The sequence below is a fragment of the Lampetra planeri genome, chromosome 24 (genome assembly GCF_965212315.1).
Source record: "Lampetra planeri chromosome 24, kcLamPlan1.2.h2, whole genome shotgun sequence".
Taxonomy (NCBI): Eukaryota; Metazoa; Chordata; class Hyperoartia; order Petromyzontiformes; family Petromyzontidae; genus Lampetra; species Lampetra planeri.
The window spans coordinates 9961963-9982904 of NC_136130.1; the positions used below are offsets into that span (position 1 = coordinate 9961963).

Sequence of the window (20942 nt, forward strand, 5' to 3'; positions counted from 1 at the left end):
ATTTTCCAGTTAATAGTGGAACGACGGACATGCGTTTACTTTGCCGGGGCGATGGTCGCTCTACGCACGGTGGTCTGTGATCCAGCACCGTGGAGGCGGGGAGGGTTGGTGGGCCACCACCACCACCAAAGTGTTGTGAAACTTCCTAACCAAGCGCATCAAGGTACCCATTACACGCGCTCGCCAGGAGAAGGCAGTAAAGCCAATAAGGTCTCCATGTGTATGGGATAGTGTATGTGTCCCCCCCTCTCGTAATGTGTGGGTTTTATCCAGATGCTCAGGTTTCCTGGCACCGTATGAACTCATTAATTGGCTGATGATAGCAGCTTAATAGATAGAGGTCCACAGAGCTCGGGAAGAAATTCTGCGATGGCTCACCACGTGGCTGCCTTCCCGCATGGCTGTGTATCCTCGCTGGCCATCGAACAAAGACGACGGTCACTGCATCGCGCGGCGCTTTCAGATGCGCTTCTGCGGCCGTCTGGAACGCTCTTCCGTCCGATATTCGGAAGCCACTGGAGCTATGCACTTTTGAATCATCTATATTGACGAACTAATGTGTTTAGAACTGCTTTTTGTGTTTAGTTTGTTGTCCTTCCCCCACACCTTCGATTAGCACAGTTGGCTACGTATGGTGCGAAAGCAGTTCAACATACTGTGCAGGTTACAAGTTGAAATTATTAATCATAGTGCAATGATACCAACGCAAAGTGTTAACCAATATCATTCTATCAAGCGCAACCAATCAAATCGTTCCATTAAACATCGTCCCCACTGTCCAGGTCAGGTCGCACTCTCTCACAGAACTTGCAACTTCGTAGAGGTGATCGTTGCCGATGTTTAATCCATCGCTCGTCCCCGTACAACATGTTGGGGGTGCTCGAGCTATGAACGCAGGGATGACCGACAGACACGTCAGCAAATCAGCAAAACAAGAGTTGGATTCCTGGGCATGTGGGATGTAACAACGCATTGACTGGGTCACTTTACGAATGAGGGCCGCTTTTCAGGCGATGGAGAAAGAGGCTGCGTCTTAGCTCAACAATTAATGGGGGGGGGGGGGGGTGGGATGGGGGCGGATGGGATGGGCGAACACCTATCTTGCCTCTGAGTACACCAAGTACACACACCGCTGACACTGGTTGAGAGTAAGGGTGAGTGAGACTTCTTGCGCACGGGTGAACATGGACGGACGATTCTCCCACGAGTGAACAGGGAGCTGGTGGGTGGACGAGGCTCCGTCACTTGAGGTTCTGAGTCTGCTCCTTGAGTCGCCACGCCGCCTCCATGTAGGTCGTGATCTCTGAGCCCTGGCGAGGGAAGTTCAGCCTGCGGTCCGTGCGGTCCGTGTCGATCTGAGTGTGTGGAGGGGGGGGGGGGCACAGTGTGACTGCTGCACCCTGCTGCGCTCTGGTGAAAACGTATGCACCCTGCTGCGCTCTGGTGAAAACGTATGCACCCTGCTGCACTCTGGTGAAAACGTATGCACCCTGCTGCACTCTGGTGAAAACGTATGCACCCTTCTGCACTCTGGTGAAAACGTATGCACCCTGCTGCGCTCTGGTGAAAACGTATGCACCCTGCTGCTCTCTGGTGAAAACGTATGCACCCTGCTGCACTCTGGTGAAAACGTATGCACCCTTCTGCGCTCTGGTGAAAACGTATGCACCCTTCTGCGCTCTGGTGAAAACGTATGCACCCTTCTGCGCTCTGGTGAAAACGTATGCACCCTGCTGCGTCCTGGTGAAAACGTATGCACCCTGCTGCACTCTGGTGAAAACGTATGCACCCTTCTGCGCTCTGGTGAAAACGTATGCACCCTGCTGCGTCCTGGTGAAAACGTATGCACCCTGCTGCACTCTGGTGAAAACGTATGCACCCTTCTGCGCTCTGGTGAAAACGTATGCACCCTTCTGCGCTCTGGTGAAAACGTATGCACCCTGCTGCGCTCTGGTGAAAACGTATGCACCCTGCTGCGCTCTGGTGAAAACGTATGCACCCTGCTGCACTCTGGTGAAAACGTATGCACCCTGCTGCACTCTGGTGAAAACGTATGCACCCTGCTGCGCTCTGGTGAAAACGTATGCACCCTGCTGCGCTCTGGTGAAAACGTATGCACCCTGCTGCGCTCTGGTGAAAACGTATGCACCCTGCTGCACTCTGACAAAGGAATTTGCATGTCAAGGCGCCCCTCCTCCTCTAACCCAGCTTAAATATACGCTGCCAAGCTTGGTGGTGTTCATTCAGACGCTGTCGTTCCGACAGACCTGTTCTTCATCTAAAGACGGCTGCTTGCGTTGTGGTCGAAACGTCGTGAGAATTGTATTTTATTATGTTTTATTTTTCGATTTAAAGCTTTCGTGACTGCAGGGATTCATCTTCTTGGTTCTTTCGGTAAAGTCACGTAGAAGGGAAGTAATAAAATAATAAAAATAAAACATAATAAAACAATTCTCACGACGTTTCGGCTACTTCCCTTCTACGTGACTTTACCGAAAGAACCAAGAAGATATGTTTTATTTGTATTATTTGTTTATGTCCCTTCTACGTGACTTTACCGAAAGAACCAAGAAGATGAATCCCTGCAGTCACGAAAGCATTAAATAGAAACGTAATGCATACTCTTTGTTTTTTTCGGTAAAGTCACGTAGGTAAAAAATGTTTAAATCACGACGTTTCGGGCGCAACACAAGCGTCCTTCTTCAGGTGGGGACAACGTAGCGAAAAAAACAAAGAGTATGAATCCTTGCAGTCACGAAAACTTCAAATCTAGAACCATAATGGACACCAGTCTGATCATGCGGGTTGTGGGAGGTCGTGTAGATGGTGGTCGTGGCAAGACTGGATAATGATGATCGTGGTCGATTGTCAATGTGGTCAGGCGAGTTGAGCACGATGGTACTGTTGACGAAGATTACGGTTGCAATAATTCTGGGAGGCTAGGTGGTGGTACTCGTGTTGTGGTGTGGCTGGGTGGTGGTGGTAGCCGTTTTATGGTGTGGCTGGGTGCTGATGGTAGCCAGGTAATCACTGGTAGACTATTTGGGTGGTAGCTATTGGATTACACTTGTGGTCAAGCGATTTCTGGAGGAAAGCTCTATGGGTGGTGTTTGTGTTGTGGCGTGGTTGCATGATGGTTGCGGTGCGGCCGGCTGGTGGTTGTGGTTGCGCTCGCTGTGGTGTGACCGTGACGGGTTCCCCCAGGGGCCGTGATGGTTCCCACACCAGGGGAGCGTTGTTCCACCCCACTTCTTGCGCCTCCGTCTGCGGGAAGGTGAACTTCTCCCGCGGCCCCTGCGCCGCTCGGCGAAACGCCGCGGTGAAGGCGGCTGGCAGAGGACGGGCAAAGCGAGCGAGCGATGTAGTCCGTGAGGCCAATTTAGAAATCGGTACCAGCTAAGGTGGCACAACTTTCGGGGTTATTTGAGGGTTATTTATTTGAGAGTGAAGTACTTGATAAGCCACTCATTTCAAACAGTTATCGCACAATTCACCGTTATTTGTCACATAGAGGAATTGCAACCGTTCTGCCATCTCAGGTGGTACTGATAAGTGACATATCTAGTCCTGGCTCATTGACAAAAATCACATCGAACGATCCCCCGACTCACCAGGTGCACTGCGCGTTACCGTGTGTGGTGTTAGAGTGCTGGTAAATGCGCGTGACATTTCACTGAATCAGATGCCTTCCCCACCAAACGACTCCCAACCATGTCATGAAATGTTGAATTTTACACTTAATAAAATCGCAACTCTCAACTCAATTGTGCGGTTTGTAAGCATAGTCGACGATTCTTAAACCCAATTAAGATTGAAACAGGGGAAATTATAGGTCGCGTTTTTTTTAAACCAATCCCTAAGGTCAAAGGTCGTACGTATGTCATCGTCAAACAAATGAGCCCTGTCTCGACTCTGTACAACACAAGATACTTAAGTGAATGCTGTGCCCGACTGACATTTGGAGAAGTTTCTTGTGCACATCAGTACATGGGCATGCTCGCTGTGGGGTGATTATCACACGATGCTACTACAGCTGTAAGCGGTAAGGTGTGCAGACCGGCAGTGTCCTGGTATCGAACTCTCTTCCTTGCCTAGTCGGCCATAAGCACCCAGAATCATCACCAAAATTACCACCACCACTCGCACCACTACCATAAACACCAACGAAGATGCCCCGTATAGTCATTCGTAATAAGGGGGCAAATGTGGTTTGCAAGCACCTGTTCAGGGAGGCACAGGGTGCACGTGAGGGTAGTGTGACCAGCATCACGCCAGCCCGCCTTTGCCTCCCCAGTGCTGATATTTATACGGCACACCAAGTTCGCATTGAAGACCAAGACTGGTTCAGATAATGTAACCCGTGGTTGGGAAATACAACTCAGGTGGCCGGGGTTTGTAGCGCAGAACGCGAACCGCTGCGCCACCACTGCCCAGCGCCCCCAATAACCGCCACCCTCTAACTGGAAACACAAAACAACGAACACGTGTGCGATATATATATAGGACAAGGATTCAATTCGATCCCCTCCTGTTCCACAATGACCAACTCAACACGCACGTACCATCCTCGTAGCTCTGGCTGTTGCATGGAGCGTTCGGTTTGTCGGCGATGGCGTAAACTGCAACACACGAGGAAGAGGGCCACGCGGACGGGTTACAGGCCCCAGGTCCTCAGGGTGGTTCCATGTAGAAGCAGCTCAGCTCGTTGGAACTGAAATGTAGCTCGAGTGGGAGTAACGTGTGGGATGAATGAGTGGCTGGGGTGGGGGGTCAGCAAAATTGTCCTGTTGCCGATAATATGCGAAGGGCTTAATTTCTCGCTGCGTACTTTTCTGCGCTGGCGGTAAACTTGAGTAGGTGATATGTGACTGGCAGCCAGTCATTTTATTTCGGGTAAGGCCTATCGAGCTAAGAAGCTATTTTTTCAATGGCAACCCAAGCCACAGCTATCGCAAGAGGTGTATACTGGACGTGGTGTTCTGGGTGCTGAACAGAAATCTGAGTCACTGACCAGAGCAGAGCAGCGTAGGGGGTGGGACAGTGTGTAGGTGTCAGTCGACCCGTGGCACCTGGGTCTGCCTCGTGACCTCCTGCAAGCGGGCGTTCGATACTTCACGTGGCCTCAAGGTGCACATAGCCTGGCACAAGCGCCGTGGTGATGTTACCCTCACTTCGTGGCGAATGGCGGTTGTTGTTGTTGTTAGGTGTTAAAAACTTTCTGCATTTGCTAAATACAGAACGTTGGCACAGTGGGGGGTACTTTTGGTGCATCTACCGGTCATCTCAGTCAGCCAATCCATGGCACCTGGGTCTGTCCCGAGACCTCCTCTCAGCGAGCCTTCGACACTTCACGTGGCCTCAAAGTGCACCTGGCCTGGCACAGGCGCCGTGGTGATGTCACCGTCACTTAGTGGCGAATTTTGGTATTGGTGGGTGTTCGGTAATGTGGCTGATCGGATCATGTATTTTACACGATGCTTATTGAGGGGTCTTGGGGCTCACAAAAGTGGCGTCACTCGACGACGCCTCGTGGTGTCACTATGGATGGTAAAACAGCGGATGTGACGTCACTGCCGTTTGGATAGTCCGACGGTTTGTATCCAGGCCTGATTTTCTAATTTTTGTTTTTGTTGTTGTATTGTTTCAGATTAACCCCAACATCGAGATCGCACCTCTAGTGCGTGCGTGTTGTGCGTTGTGGGGTGCGCACCCATCAAGAGAGAGGGGCAGTGGGTGGGGGGGGGCAGTGGGTGGGTGGGGGGGGGGGCAGTGGGTGGGTGGGGGCAGTTGGTGGGGGGGGGGGCAGTGGGTGGGTAGGGGGGGGGCAGTGGGTGGGTAGGGGGGGGGCAGTGGGTGGGTGGGGGGGGGCAGTGGGTGGGTGGGGGGGGGCAGTGGGTGGGTAGGGGGGGGCAGTGGGTGGGTAGGGGGGGGGCAGTGGGTGGGTAGGGGGGGTCATTGGGTGGGTAGGGGGGGGCAGTGGGTAGGTGGGGGGGGGGGCAGTGGGGGGGTAGGGGGGGGCAGTGGGTGGGTAGTGGGGGCAGTGGGTGGGTAGGGGGGGGGGCAGTGGGTGGGTGGGGGGGGGGCAGTGGGTGGGTGGGGGGGGGCAGTGGGTGGGTAGGGGGGGGGCAGTGGGTGGGTAGGGGGGGGCACTTTAAACAATGTCTGGGTGGCAGCCTCACGCTTCCGGTAGGGGTTGATGCTGAACTCGGTGTAGAGGCGCAGATTTCGCTCCTCCTTGCGGATCGACTCGCACAGGATCGCGTTCTGGTGGACCTCGTTGGGGGGCTCCTTCTCCTTCGGGGGGGCCCCTTTGGCGGCAGACATCGTTCCCGCGCCGTGCCAACACACCGGCACCTCGTCTCGTTCTCTGCGTGGCCTCGGAGAGAGGGTGTGTTAGTGTCCAGGGTGGTCCAGATGTCTTGAGACCCCCCCCCCCCCCACATTTAATTCTCTAAAACTTACTATTTTTGTGAAAGTTATGTTTATTTCAAACATAAATTAACGTGCAATGTTTAGGGGGGGTCAATTAATTGAGAGGTCACGAGACATCTGAACCACCCCGTAGAGGGGGCAGTGGCTTTCAAGGTGGCAGGCAGATCCTACGCAGCTTGAGGTGGGATGGTGACTCGGGCTTCGTAGTGGCCGTGTGCTGGGGGTGCCGAATGGGCACCACTGCGAGATCATGGGGTTCAGACCTCTGAGTGCGAGTTTCGGTCACCTTTGATGACACCGGGTTCTCAAGCCAAGCAAGTTGATGGTCACAGCCGGGTCACCCCAATAACTTAAATACATTCTACATTTGAAGCTTTCGTGACTGCAAGGATTCATACTCTTAGTTTTTTCGGTAAAGTCACGTAGGTAAAAAATTTAATTAAAATTAATCAAAATAAAAGAATAACTTTAATACAGAGAGTTTAACACGTCGCCTGTGGCGACCAATATTATCCATGATGTAAATGTTGTGGGTTTACTATCCAACGCACCAGTGTGCTGTACTAGTAACGAATTGACACGTTTTGATTACGTGACAAACCTTACTAATTGGCTGAGTCGGGTAGTGGCGGGTTTAACGACGCATATTTACGCGATCTCACCCCCCAAAACACCTTCATTACGGTTAAATGCAGAGACCTAAAGATTCCCGTAGAATCCAATAGACTCGTTAAGAGACCCAATATACCCAGTACTGTACTCGCATAGAGACCCACTGATGTACAAAGGCCCATAGACCCACGTTGATGTATTTGTGACGAGACCACGTTCTCAAGTCGAGCGGAGTTGGTGGTTTCAACCCGGTCACCAATGACTCCATCAATCACACAAAACATTCACTGTGTTCACTCAATTTGACTCTTGAGAACTAACATGCAGGTGATGGTGGTGACTGTGATGATTATTCACTGTGACAAGAAATATTTATTTTTGTTCCTGGGTAGTAAGTGTTATTTTCTAATTTCTTGTGCCTCAAAAGCATAGAAACTGGCAATTATTTCCCACAAACTTTGCTTTCGTGACCAGGACAGTGATATTTTGAAATGTACCTATTTTCAATGAGAAAACGTGGTGTGCATTTGTGTCATTCCTTCACATAGAGTCCTGGTCACAAAAGCAAAGTTTGTGGGGAATAATAGCTATTTACAATTTTTTTGAGGCATAAGCAATAAGAAAATAACACTTACTACCCAGGAACAAAAATAGTGTTACATAAATACAACTCAGACGTACAGTTGATGCTGTTAACGACGATGATGGAACCTTGGATTAATGACGATGATGTCATTGACATTCGGCGAACACTCTTCACGAGGGCACAAACAACGTGATGATAATGACGATGCAACTTGTGTAGATGATGATTCGTCTACGACTTGATGGACCTACATCTTAGATAACTCAACATAATCACGAGCGCCATCGTGGAGAATGTAAGTAACAAATAAGCAGACGTCTCCTTCACATATAGGTATCTCCGCATACTAAATACAAGTTGTCCTTACCCATTCCACCAACCTTCTGGGAATTCATTATTTCATCAGCATTGAGTCAAGTCAAGCAAACTCGAGATCGGTTTCGACGTACAGTGTCTCATCAACGGAGTCAGGCTTGGCACTGCTGATGAGACAGTAAATGTCGAAACCAGTCCAGCGTTTGCATTTCCTAAAACAATGCTGCTGAAATTATACATTCTAGATTTGAAGCTTTCGTGACTTGCAAGGATTCATACTCTTACGTTTTTTTCGGTAAAGTCACGTAGGTAAAAAAACTAAAACATTAGCATTGCTATTTTATTTTATTATTATTATTTTACCTACGTGACTTTACCGAAAAAAAACCTCAGAGTATGAAATTATACATCTTCGTTAGATGATATGAAACCATAGAACAACGTTGGTGACGTTGACGGTGATGATGACGATCATAAGTACGACATCTTAGGACGTGATGGCTGTTCACGATGAACCTTGGGATAGACGACGACGACGACGACGACGGATGTGGCGGTACAACTTGGAGTGATGATGGCAAGAACGTGGACACGCGATAATGCCGGCGAGCGCCCCTACCTATCCCGTTTCTATCTCGCCCCTACCTGTCCCACCCGTACCTATAGCGTACCTATCCCGTACCTATCCCGTACCTATCCCGTACCTATCCCGTACCTATCCCGTACCTATCCCGTACCTGTTCCACCCGTACCTGTTCCACCCGTACCTATCCCGTACCTATCCCGTACCTATCCCGTACCTGTTCCACCCGTACCTATGCGGGCCGCATGTCCCGTGCGATGCCCGGCTCTCTCTGCACTCCGCGTCCCTGCTGCCACTGTTTGTTTACGCCGTTGTCACGGCAACCCCCTCCTCCCCCACCCACCCCACACCAGGGACCACCCCCCACCAACCCCCCCACCCCACCACCACCGCTCCAGCAAACCAGCGCTGAACCATTTAGGGAAAATATAAAATAGCGATTTTTTTTCTGACAATGCGATTAAAATGTTTTAAGTCAAGCTTCAGTTCAATATCCACTGTGTAATAGATTTAAAACATGTGATGGAGCATTACCACATGATTCCATCAAAATAGGAACTGCTCTATGTATTCTAATGCAAGGCTTAAAATATATTAATTGCTTCCAACATGTATTTATAACAAAAATTGAAATAGAACAATCAAACATAGAACAATTGTTAAGTTAAATAAAGTTATAATAATGAACAAAACTATTCCAATAAGAAAGTAAAATGACTTTTCAAATCGCAAAAAAATCGCAGCCTTTACGATTTGCTAATCGCATTGTTTCAAATTGCGATTTGAAATCGATTAATCGTTCGGCCCTACCGAGCAAACCCCTCTGTGCACTCTATGCAGAATGATGTCGAACCCCATCGGAGAGAGAGAGAGCGAGAGAGAGAGCTGGGGTGGGTTGCGTGCGCGCAGCCTGGAGACAAAAGCGTGAAGTCATTCACTGCGCGCGTGCCTTCTAGGGGGTCACACACAACGAGGAGCGGCAGTTTGTCACCGGTGGCCTCCTCCCGGCAATTGCCTCGCAAGTCACGTGGCAGCACCACGCAACTTGCGTGCACAGTTCAGGTTTTCCATCGCTCGAGAGCAGCGTTCTTCACTCATTTTTGACTTGCATCCCACTGGGATATTTGCACAGTGTTGGTGTACGGTGATTTTTTTCTGCAATATTTTGCTGTCTTTTCTTGGATTTTATGTTTGCACATGGTCACTTTAAGATGTTTTCTTGTTCATGTTTTTGTTTTTTGTTTGTTGCGGTTGCACCCGATTCAAGAGCCGAATGGCTCACAGGGCTATACCTAATAGATGAACTTTGAACTTTGATTTTCAGAGGTGGAGGTGGGGGGGGTGGAGCACTTTCGCCGATAAGACATCATCAATGTGAGGGCCGCCACACCATTTGAAACCATTGTTGGGTTTTACAGCAGCAGCATGATGATGATAGGTGTTGTTTTCACACGTTGTGCATTGTCGGGGCCTCCACGTCAGGCGCCCCACTAAAGGCCACCAGGGGCCGCTCGTGGCCTGCGGACCTTACAATGAAGAACACTGGCCTATGCGGAGGATGCCGTCCAAAACAAGGGGCGCACAAAGCGAGCCCGCATAAAGCGAACCCGCATAAAGCGAACCCGCATAAAGCGAGCGAACCCTTTGTAATGCGCACATCTTTGTCGAGACCACCTACTCAAAAGGGGAAAAATTGTGGCCGAATTATATTAGGCAGCAGCAGGCCAGTGAGACGACTGCGATACTGTTTTCACCCTTGTTAGGAATCATCAGTACAGTATAGCCATCATTGTCTTTGCCGCCTTATACCGCGGAGAGGGAAAACCCTCTGTCATCGCTGTGACAAACTCGCCATCAGAGAGAAGAGTGCGCCGATGCTGGAAACCAATTAGGTGTTTGTGAGTTCATTTCATACCTGCCGAGGAAGAATCAATATTCAGCCCTCATTTCTGACCCCTCCCCCACCCCCTCTTCCAATTCATCACTCGACACCTTCCTTCTATCACGCTTCCATGACTGCCTGCCAATCCAAAATCTTCTCTTCCCAAGCAAATCACTCAATGCGCCCGATCTAGGAAGCGGAGCTCATTTGAGCCTCGCTGGGTCATGGGATGGGCGCACAGTTGTGCGTTACGCGCTTGGCACGGGCTCTGGCACCAGCCGGAACGCCACGATGGCGAGATGTTAACTCCCTCGCCTGGTATGCAGGAGAGCGTGGGTCCGATTCCGACCCTGACACGCCTGTAACTTTTGGAGTCCGCGTGTTTCTCTCCCCGTGGTCGCGTGGGTCCTTCTCCGGGTCCTCCGGTTTTTTCCCCTCCACATTTTGAAACATGCGTTTAGAGTAACATTCGTCAGCTATACACGTCCACGTGATACGCCACTTCGGTGAGCTATCATTTGTGATAGCCAAGTCGCTTCTGAAAATATAACTACATAGTAATACTGCCCCCCTCTCTCTATTTAAGGCCTCGACACAGAGGCGTTGTTTCTCTGTGTGCCTATGTGTGTATCTCTCTGTGTCTCTCTGTTATATCTCTCTGCTTATGTGTCTGTCTGTGTGTCTCCGTGTCTGTGTTCTGTCTCTCTCTCAAATTTAGCAATCTTTGGAAGAACGACTGTTATATTAGCCGACTCACTGTGTTGTATTGCATTACATTTCTAAGTTTACTAGGTTTGTTTTCTCTTTCATTTGTACCTGATGATGATTGCTTGTGTTGCAATCGAAACGTCGCATGCTATTATTTAATTTATTTTCTTTCTACGTGACTTTACCGAAAGAACCAAAGAAAAAAAACTGTCGTCTTAAATGTGAGCCCCCAGTAAAATTTCTCTCCTCTCTTCGAAGCCTGGCACCTGGGCCCCCTGCGGCCTGTGGGCACCGGGGCAGTTGCACCGCCTGCGCACTCGATCGCCGTGTGCAAGAGGGTCGGCAATCTGCGGCTCTTCAAGGAGGACTGTTCGGCGACGTTATTTATTGACGACCGTCTCGTGTTCCACGTGCAATTGACGGCTCTTGAAATATTGAGTTTGTTCCTGAATTCGACTAAAAAAAAGGGGGCTCTTGTTATTTTTTGATGTCCGACCCCTGGCCTATGTCAATGGTAAGAATACTTCTTGGGGATACCAAGTGTTGTGCAGACTCTGGCTGATGCAGCCTAGACGAGGAGATGGTGGTAGCTCAGCAACAGGGATCAAAGCGATAGTGATTGTTATGTAGACTAGCCGTAGTCTCAAGCCGCACCTTACCATAATAATAAAAAGGGGGCCTGTCCTGGCCCATCCCCCCCCTCAACCAGTATATATACGGGGTAGTAGCTCTTGGAATCTCTCATTTACTTGATACAGCAAGCGTGCTGTGACGGTTCCACCTGAAGACGGAAGCTTGTGTTGCCTCCGAAACGTCGTGATTTTTATTTTATTTTACTTTTATTAATTTTAATTTTTTACCTACGTGACTTTACCGAAAAAACCTAAGAATATGAATCCTTGCAGTCACGAAAGCTTCAAATCTAGAATTAAGTGACTGTACAGCCGAGTGCCGACAGTACCTTCCCCGTCAACGCCAGTCTTCTAACAACGATGGTGACCCAAGACAAGACGATAAAAATGTACTTGTTGAGGAACTGCTGGTGGCTTTTCGCACACCGCAGCACAGAGGCTGCGTCCTTTTGCTTTTCCACCTTTCTGTTGTATATGAAATATAAATACCACAAGCTGAGGGCAGGGCCGAGGCCAGAGAGAGTAGTGAGGGCTGCATTTGTGTTAAAATCTGACGTCTAGCCCTTGAAGAAGGTCGTCGGGGTTGTGGCAACGGCGCATTGAACACGGTGGCCTGCGTCATCCCCGTCACACCAACCCGACCTGAACAGCGTGGTAGAGTCTGGTGAAATATACAGGGTCTCCATGATCGACCAGCAGTGGATTGACGAAGCGTTGGACATGTATACTGAACTGCAGTACATGGATTACTTCAGTTCGCCCTCTTTGTACTTCCCAGCCGGATCTCTCCCCTTTAACTGCGGGCACTCGGCAACTGACCCCGTGAATGTGAAGTCATTGATTCCTCCACCCATGTTGACAACTCGGTCTGCTAGGTTGTCTCGTCTCATCCATACTGTGTTCAACCATCACAACAACATACGCACCCACTCACCCACCACACTGCAGGTCACAACAACACACTCACCCACTCACCACACTGCAGGTCACAACAACTCACCCACCCACTCACCACACTGCAGGTCACAACAACTCACTCAGCCACTCACCACACTGCAGGTCACAACAACACACTCACCCACCCACTCACCACACTGCAGGTCACAACAACACACTCACTCACCACACTGCAGGTCACAACAACACACTCACCCACTCACCACACTGCAGGTCACAACAACACACTCACCCACCCACTCACCACACTGCAGGTCACAACAACACACTCAGCACTCACCCACCACACTGCAGGTCACAACAACACACTCAGCACTCACCCACCACACTGCAGGTCACAACAACACACTCACCCACCACACTGCAGGTCACAACAACACACTCACCCACCACACTGCAGGTCACAACAACACACTCACCCACTCACTACACTGCAGGTCACAACAACACACTCAGTCACTCTCCCATTCACCACCACCACCTTTGCGGGTCACAATAACAAAGACCCCTCGTATAGCTCCCACAGACTGTCGTGGGCGAGAGCTGTTAGCGAGTCGCACCTATGAAGGCCGGCACGGCACACGAGGGATGTTAGCGAGTCGCACCTATGAAGGCCGGCACGGCACACGAGGGCTGTTAGCGAGTCGCACCTATGAAGGCCGGCACGGCACACGAGAGCTGTTAGCGAGTCGCACCTATGAAGGCCGGCACGGCACACGAGAGCTGTTAGCGAGTCGCACCTATGAAGGCCGGCACGGCACACGAGGGCTGTTAGCGAGTCGCACCTATGAAGGCCGGCACGGCACACGAGAGCTGTTAGCGAGTCGCACCTATGAAGGCCGGCACGGCACACGAGAGCTGTTAGCGAGTCGCACCTATGAAGGCCGGCACGGCACACGAGGGCTGTTAGCGAGTCGCACCTATGAAGGCCGGCACGGCACACGAGAGCTGTTAGCGAGTCGCACCTATGAAGGCCGGCACGGCACACGAGAGCTGTTAGCGAGTCGCACCTATGAAGGCCGGCACGGCACACGAGGGCTGTTAGCGAGTCGCACCTATGAAGGCCGGCACGGCACACGAGAGCTGTTAGCGAGTCGCACCTATGAAGGCCGGCACGGCACACGAGAGCTGTTAGCGAGTCGCACCTATGAAGGCCGGCACGGCACACGAGAGCTGTTAGCGAGTTGCACCTATGAAGGCCGGCACGGCACACGTGAGCTGTTAGCGAGTCGCACCTATGAAGGCCGGCACGGCACACGAGAGCTGTTAGCGAGTCGCACCTATGAAGGCCGGCACGGCACACGAGAGCTGTTAGCGAGTTGCACCTATGAAGGCCGGCACGGCACACGAGAGCTGTTAGCGAGTCGCACCTATGAAGGCCGGCACGGCACACGAGGGGGATGATGATGATGATGGTGGTGGTGTCCAGCACCGTTGCTGACGTTGGCCGTGAGCGGGAATCGAACTCGGGTCGCCGGGTTCGCAACATCACCGCTCCACCACCGCTCCCCACAACAACACGGCAACTCACCACGCCACACGTCCCACTTATCTTTTAGCCTTTTTCCTCCTTGCACTGCTCCACTTGCAAATTCCCTCCCATCGTCTCCTTTTGCCAAGTTCAGTAATAACCTTTCTCAACAACGGCGTGAACTCTTCATCTATTACTACGCTCGCGGTGCTGCTAGTAGCTGGCCGCTAAGCGATTGAGCCCTTTGGGCACTGTCCTCAGCAGCCGTGATATTAAAAACACTCGAAGTGAGAGTCTCGCTAAACCCACTATATATAAAAAACATATATGAGATCATGAATCTCTGACCAAAACAATTATTCTCGCTTTCTTAATGAGAAGAAGCGAGTCGATAATTAGATCTATCTATTGATATAGACTGAACGGATCGCTTAACAAGCGGAGGAGCATCATCCAAGAAAAACTATTTGGAACTTCAAAGGATTGGATGTTGGAGTGCGTTCAGACATCGACCGTAATCTCAGGATTATTAGGCGCTCCAGAAAGAAAAATGCGTCCACGAACTTGTGCCCTGTGTCAATAAAGTTACGCAAATCTGAACACAAAAGACAAACGCACACCTACAGGATTATGATGATGATGGTGCTGGTGGTGGTGGCCGTGAGCGGGAATCGAACTCGGGTCGCCGGGTTCGTAACGTCGCACACTAACCGCTACAACATTTTCATAGATGGGGGAGGAGAGTGCGTCTCATACGGGGAGAATACCGTCGTTTGCGACCTGTCCTCCCAATGGAGCCAGATTTCCGCAGAATTTATATGGCCTCTGTGTTTTTTTTCTTTCTCAGTTATCCTCCCATTGTGCTACTGGTGTCAAGCTATGATGAGCAGTCAAGGACTGGAAGCACCACTGCCTTCAATTATAATCGATGCCTTAATGCACGACTCAAGGCCAACTTATGTCTGTACCAACATTCCAGATTATGCCTTAGATTAAGATTAACGTAAGATAATAAAACAAATTGTAGTTTCTCAATCCATGAGCCTGGGTAGTTAAATGTATTGACCCTATAAAATTGGATACCGTTGTTCGGGTTAATGGACACTTCATTATGAACAGACCGATTGAAAAACCACATCTATACTGTACTGGTTCTAATAATGGGTTTTTCCCCTTTTGTCTGGCAACAAAACTGAAACATTTTACAAGGATTCATGTCTGCATTAACCACAATACTTGCAGTCAAAAGGGAAAAAAAACACACAATGATAATATATGCATTGTCCTTGAAACTGATTGGTCCACACCAAGGGACGGCTTTTTTTTGAGCCTCGACCCAATTGGTGCTCGACAATGCATATATTATCATAGTGTGTTTTTTGTTTGCATTTTGACTGCAAGTATTGTGGTTAATGCAGACATGAATCCTTGTAAAAAGGTTTCAGTTTTGTTGCCAGAAAAAAAGGGGAAAAACCCTATTATTATATTTTGGTACTGGCAAAGCAGGTCTAATGATGTACTGGTTCTTTTTTAGAATTGATCGAGTTTTGACGATTAAACCGATCCTCAATTTTCTTGGTTCTTTCGGTAAAGTCACGTAGAAGGGAAATAATAAAATAATAAAAATACAACATAATAAAATACAATTTTTAAAGTGAGAATTGTATATCTCACAGTGAGAATTGTATTTTATTATGTTTTATTTGTATTATTTTATTATTTCCCTTCTACGTGACTTTACCGAAAGAACCAAGAAGATGAATCCCTGCAGTCACGAAAGCTTTAAATCGAAAAAAAAATTCGATCCTCAATTATTTAAAAAAACTAATTCTGAAGGCGTGCCCTCCACTCGGCTGGGTTTGGACCCACAAGTGTACAACACAGTGTCATCCGCACACCAGCGCAGTTTGCGTCACTGAACGACATATTAAGTCCTCGATATAAATGTTCAAAGGGAGAGGGGGGTCCAAAGTGGAGTCCTGAGTCACACCACTCTGCAACAAGCGGCGAACACGCAACCACAAGGCCACGTCACCCGTCACAAAATGTGGTGGCCGAGCTGAGACCATGAACCGCACGACCCTTGAGAAGCCGGTCTAATCACGGGCGAAGCGGTCTGCTCAGAGCTGCATCTCAACATCGCACGGCAGATTGCGGCTATTGCAGCGGGCAGAAGATGAACACGGAAGATGAACACCAGCCCCCATTAAATTTCGATTGAAAGCTTTCGTGACTGCAGGGATTCATCTCCTTGGTTCTTTCGGTAAAGTCACGTAGAAGGGAAATAATAAAATAATAAAAATAAAACATTATAAAATAATTCTCACGACGTTTCGGCCACAACGCAAGCAGCCGTCCTCAGGTGAAAACCAGGTCTGTCGGGGAGACAGCGTCTGAATGAAACAGCACACGAGCTTGGAGCGTATATATAAGCTGGGTTGGAAGGGGGGCAAGGGCGCTTCGACAAAATAATTTGCATATCAATAGGAATTTAGCATATTTATGGGAAATGCAGGAATGTGATTAGTACTACATACGTCGTGATAATTATTTTTTTATGTTTTATTTTTATTATTTTATTACTTCCCTTCTACGTGACTTTACCGAAAGAACCAAGAAGACCAGCCCCCATTGTTTTCTGTGGATTTCAAAGGAACGCACGCGGGGGAACGCATCGTCCAATAATGTCCCACTCTGCTCTTTTGCCGGTAGCATATCGGACAGTCACAGCATCTTCTCGGAGAGTCACAGCATCATCTCGGACAGGGGTGCCTCGGTGGCGAGATGTTAGCTGCCTCACCTGGTGTACAAGAGGTCGTGGGTTCGATCCCGACCCTGAAACCTGTAGTATATTTAGAGTTTGCATGTTCTCCCCGTGGTCGCGTGAAATTTGCACTTGATAAGCCACTTCGTGGTGCTACCATTTGTGGTCAAGTCGCTTCTGAACAAACAGCTCTATAGCTCAGTGGGCCTCACCTGGTAAAATAAAAAATAGCTTACTTATTAGTATCATTCCCTTAGCTCTCTGCATTGGTTCGCCAACCACCACGCAATACTAGATCGTGGCTAATCATCCTGCCAAACAAAACACGATTCCCGGACTGCTGATACCCAGATTCGAACCCCCGGCTATCAGTCGTGGTGGTTCAGTGCCCTTCCTCCTGGAGCCACTGGGCGATGTGAGTCTATGGTCAAATGTGCAGCCCGACTCGCTCACGACACTGCTAGCAGAAGGCTCTAGAGAGCCACTCTATGGAGGGTATTTTGGCCTACTCTTCCACGCACATTTTACCCCACCACGTGCGTCCTGCGTCACCGCGGTGTACCCATTTATACTGCTAGGCGGACCGAGGTGGAGGCAATTAAAACAAAACTTACACCGTTGAACCGAACGGGTGACCTCTGGATTTCTAGTCCAGTGTCCTGTACCTAACTATTATTACACTATGGACAGCATCACCATGAGTCTGTGTGTTTCTATTTGGTCTATGGCCCTTCACATGTATATCCGAGCTAGTCTGTGGGTCCTTACGTTTATTCGCGAGAGGCTGACATCTGGATTCGAACATATGATCTCAGCGGTGCCTGTTCGTGGTCGTTGACATCGTGGTCATCAGCCGTTCACGCGATTGCTTTGTGAATACTTTAATGTGTTCACCCAACGATGATTAAGAAACGTAACACGTTTGAACCACACGTATAAACCGTAACACTTTTTTTTACAAATACTTGTAGGTAGTGTTTCAACAATAATTAACAAATCTGAAAACAACTTTCTCTGCTTTTAAAAGGGCAGCGGCGATGTTTGGAAATATAGCGTAGTCGGGGATTGCCACGACTCCAGTCCTCGCGGCCCACTACGGTCCGCGCCTTTCCATCCTCCATTCAAGTAAAATTAATTCATATTCTTAGGTTTTTTTCGGTAAAGTCACGTAGGTAAAATTTTTTTAATTTAAATTAATAAAAGTTAAATTAAAATAAAATAAAAATCACGACGTTTCGGAGGCAACACAAGCTTCCGTCTTCAGGTGGAACCGGAACAGCACGACTGCTGCATCAAGTAAGAGAAATTCCAAGAAAACAGTCCTTGTTTTTATTTTACTTTTATTAATTTTAATTTTTTACCTACGTGACTTTTACCGGAAAAACCTAAGAATATGAATCCTTGCAGTCACGAAAGCTTCAAATCTAGAGTTAAAATTAATTCGTTACGCGCTGCACTCGCCTGATGATTGCTCAACGCGTTCCACGTGTCTCTTGGTTCATATTGAGAGCGCCCTCTGCACTCGCGCGGGACGCTCACGCGAACACGTGCACACTGCACACGATCTCTCTATATTTGGATTCGCTTTCTTTGCGCCACGTTCGTTTTAACAGCTGACTTTGTATGTTAACGGAGGTGAATTGCTAAACTTGGGAACTAATCCCATGCCAATTTAAACACTGGTCACGAGAAAACAACTTAAAATTATCATTCTCATCAGGCCCTATTGTGTTAAGAGCAGTCTCCAACTCTTACCAACTCTATCTCTCTGTCTTCATTATATATATGTGTGCTATGAAGGTCCATTGCCTGCAACGTCGCTTATTTTATGTATATTTATTTAAAGACAGTGTTATTGACGAATGTGTTGAGGGTTTTGTGTTTGTTTGTTCATTAAACTTGGGAAGAATGGTGTTGTGGCCGATAGCGAGGACTGGACTTTGGGGGAGGGGAACCCTGCAGTACAGAACAAAAGGTTTCACTTCACACGAGCGCATGGCAGCCTACTCAGCACAGCACTAGACACGGAGACACGCGCGGCTGACAAGACACCACACACCTTGACGCACGCGCCCCTGGACTCGCACGTGCTCCACAGCAAGCACGCCACAGGCAGCAACGATGTCGCACAATGACCCCTACAAAAATATTCATCGTCGTCGTCACCATCATCATCATCATCGTTACCCTACAGTGTTTCGTATGCTATGGGTGAGGTGTTCTCTTGTCCCACGCTCGTTACACAAAACGCTACGTGATGCGGTGGCCGCTTCGGTCCTCTTGAGCGCGAATAATCCGAAAAACCGCGGAGGCGCTGTGCCTCTCTGAGCCCGAAGTTGTTTAACCAGGGTGAGAACTCACAAGAAACCAGGATAAGAGTCTCATTTGCCAGAGTATCCGGGGGGTCACCAAAATGTCAAAAGCAAACAAATTAAGGTCCAGTAATGATGCAAATAGAAATCGGAGTGAAATCAGGAGTCGGTGGAGGGCTTTGTTCTGAACACGCAGCCGCTTGTTGAAACCACACGGGAATTCATTGCTGGAATTAGAATTCCACAATTCTGGGAAAGGTCGGCCGGTAAATGTGGGGGGCTGGCAGCCTTGCGTCAGACCGGCCCACTTCACTACAAACCCCGCCCACTGCACAGGTAGCCCCGCCCATTGCCCTATAGCCCCGCCTACTCACCTACTGGCCCCGCCCACTACTGAGGTAGCCCCGCCCATTGCCCTATAGCCCCGCCTACTCAACTACTGGCCCCGCCCACTACGCGTTCAGCCCCGCCTCTCTTCCCAAGTAGCTCCGCCCACTACTGAGATAGCCCCGCCCATTGTTTATGTAACTCCGCCCTTTGCCCCACACACGAGTCCGAGCCCTGGGGGCCAGAACGTTTCAAAACGGAGACAAAATTCACAATTTTCACAACAACAAAAGCGCTTCGAGGGGGCCAGCCTGTATGCAACCGAGAATGTGCCGGCCGAACCGGACCGCACGGTAGCGTTGCATTCAAATTTAAGTGGACACACATTCAGGTTGAGAGACGTGTTCGGAACAAGAGGTCAGGAACAGCGGGGGGGGGGGGGGGTGTTCTGTATTGGTGTGGCCGGCGGTGCGGTATAAGGGATGGTGCGTGGAACGGAGGTTTCCCGTGTCTCAAGAACAAAACCCATCGTTCGGAACAGAGTTGTTCTCTTCCTACCAGGTCCGGTGTGTGAACTCGATGGCCTCAGTGAAAACGCAGTTCAAGTGATGTCTGGGGCCACGCGTGGCTATGGCTTTTGGATTTAACAACCTCCCTCCCCTCTGGTAGAAGATCCAGAGTTGGGTGTTGGTGGATCACACAGAGACGGGCGTAAAGTTTGCAGGGTCTTTTTTTCTTCTTCTTCTGGAGGCCGAACATCAGGCACGTCGTTTGAGCGATGCCCTCTCGCATGGCAGTGTTCCCCATACACCGCATCATTGGTCACGCGTACGAGCGCAGGGCCCTCCTTGATGAGCGGTCTTGAGACTCGCCGTGGCTCCCGTGTAGCCACTGACGCTAACGCCGCCCTCGCCGCAAGTTTTGCACAACAGCTCTGTAATGTCACTTGAATAAAATACGGTATTTAATACCGTAACATTTACGCGGAAGAAAAAAAACCCACGTCGGGTTAGCGCGTCGGTCAGAGTGCACGCCGTTCGCACATCGGAAGGTCGATGCACTACGTACCACTTCGTGGAAAAGTCCGCGGTAGTTGTTCACCAACCCGCGTTGACCATCGCGGTGAAGTATGATGGAACAAGAAACAAGACATCTATCCTTCATCCATCATTGGATTGACAAAGTTCCGTCAATTATCACGATCATAGTCTCAAGGTTTCATCAGCGGGACGTTAATGAAACGGTGCGATAGTTGGTGCCTATGTCCCGCTGCCAAAGTGATTTAACCTCCTCGCGATTGCGAATTTTTTTTATATATAAGACAGATCGCGCATTATAAATAAATACTAAAATCGGTCAAA

The 20942-nt window shown here is 49.3% G+C and overlaps 1 protein-coding gene across 3 annotated transcripts; it reads right to left on the reverse strand.

The window, feature by feature from the left end:
• Positions 1 to 824: 824 nt before the first annotated feature.
• On the reverse strand, positions 825 to 8855 carry CFAP144 (cilia and flagella associated protein 144). Of its 3 annotated transcripts, none has more exons than XM_078605619.1 (5): positions 8761 to 8855; positions 6180 to 6367; positions 4563 to 4619; positions 3226 to 3329; positions 825 to 1355 (listed from the first exon to the last, which is right to left on the reverse strand). In XM_078605619.1, the coding sequence occupies exons 2-5, from the start codon at positions 6322 to 6324 to the stop codon at positions 1242 to 1244; spliced, it is 420 nt and encodes a 139-aa protein (XP_078461745.1). In that variant the 5' UTR covers positions 6325 to 6367; positions 8761 to 8855; the 3' UTR covers positions 825 to 1241. The 3 variants fall into 3 exon arrangements, with proteins under 3 accessions (XP_078461745.1, XP_078461746.1, XP_078461747.1); XM_078605620.1 differs by having other exon boundaries at positions 8746 to 8829; XM_078605621.1 differs by lacking the exon at positions 8761 to 8855 and adding an exon at positions 8462 to 8584.
• Positions 8856 to 20942: the final 12087 nt, after the last annotated feature.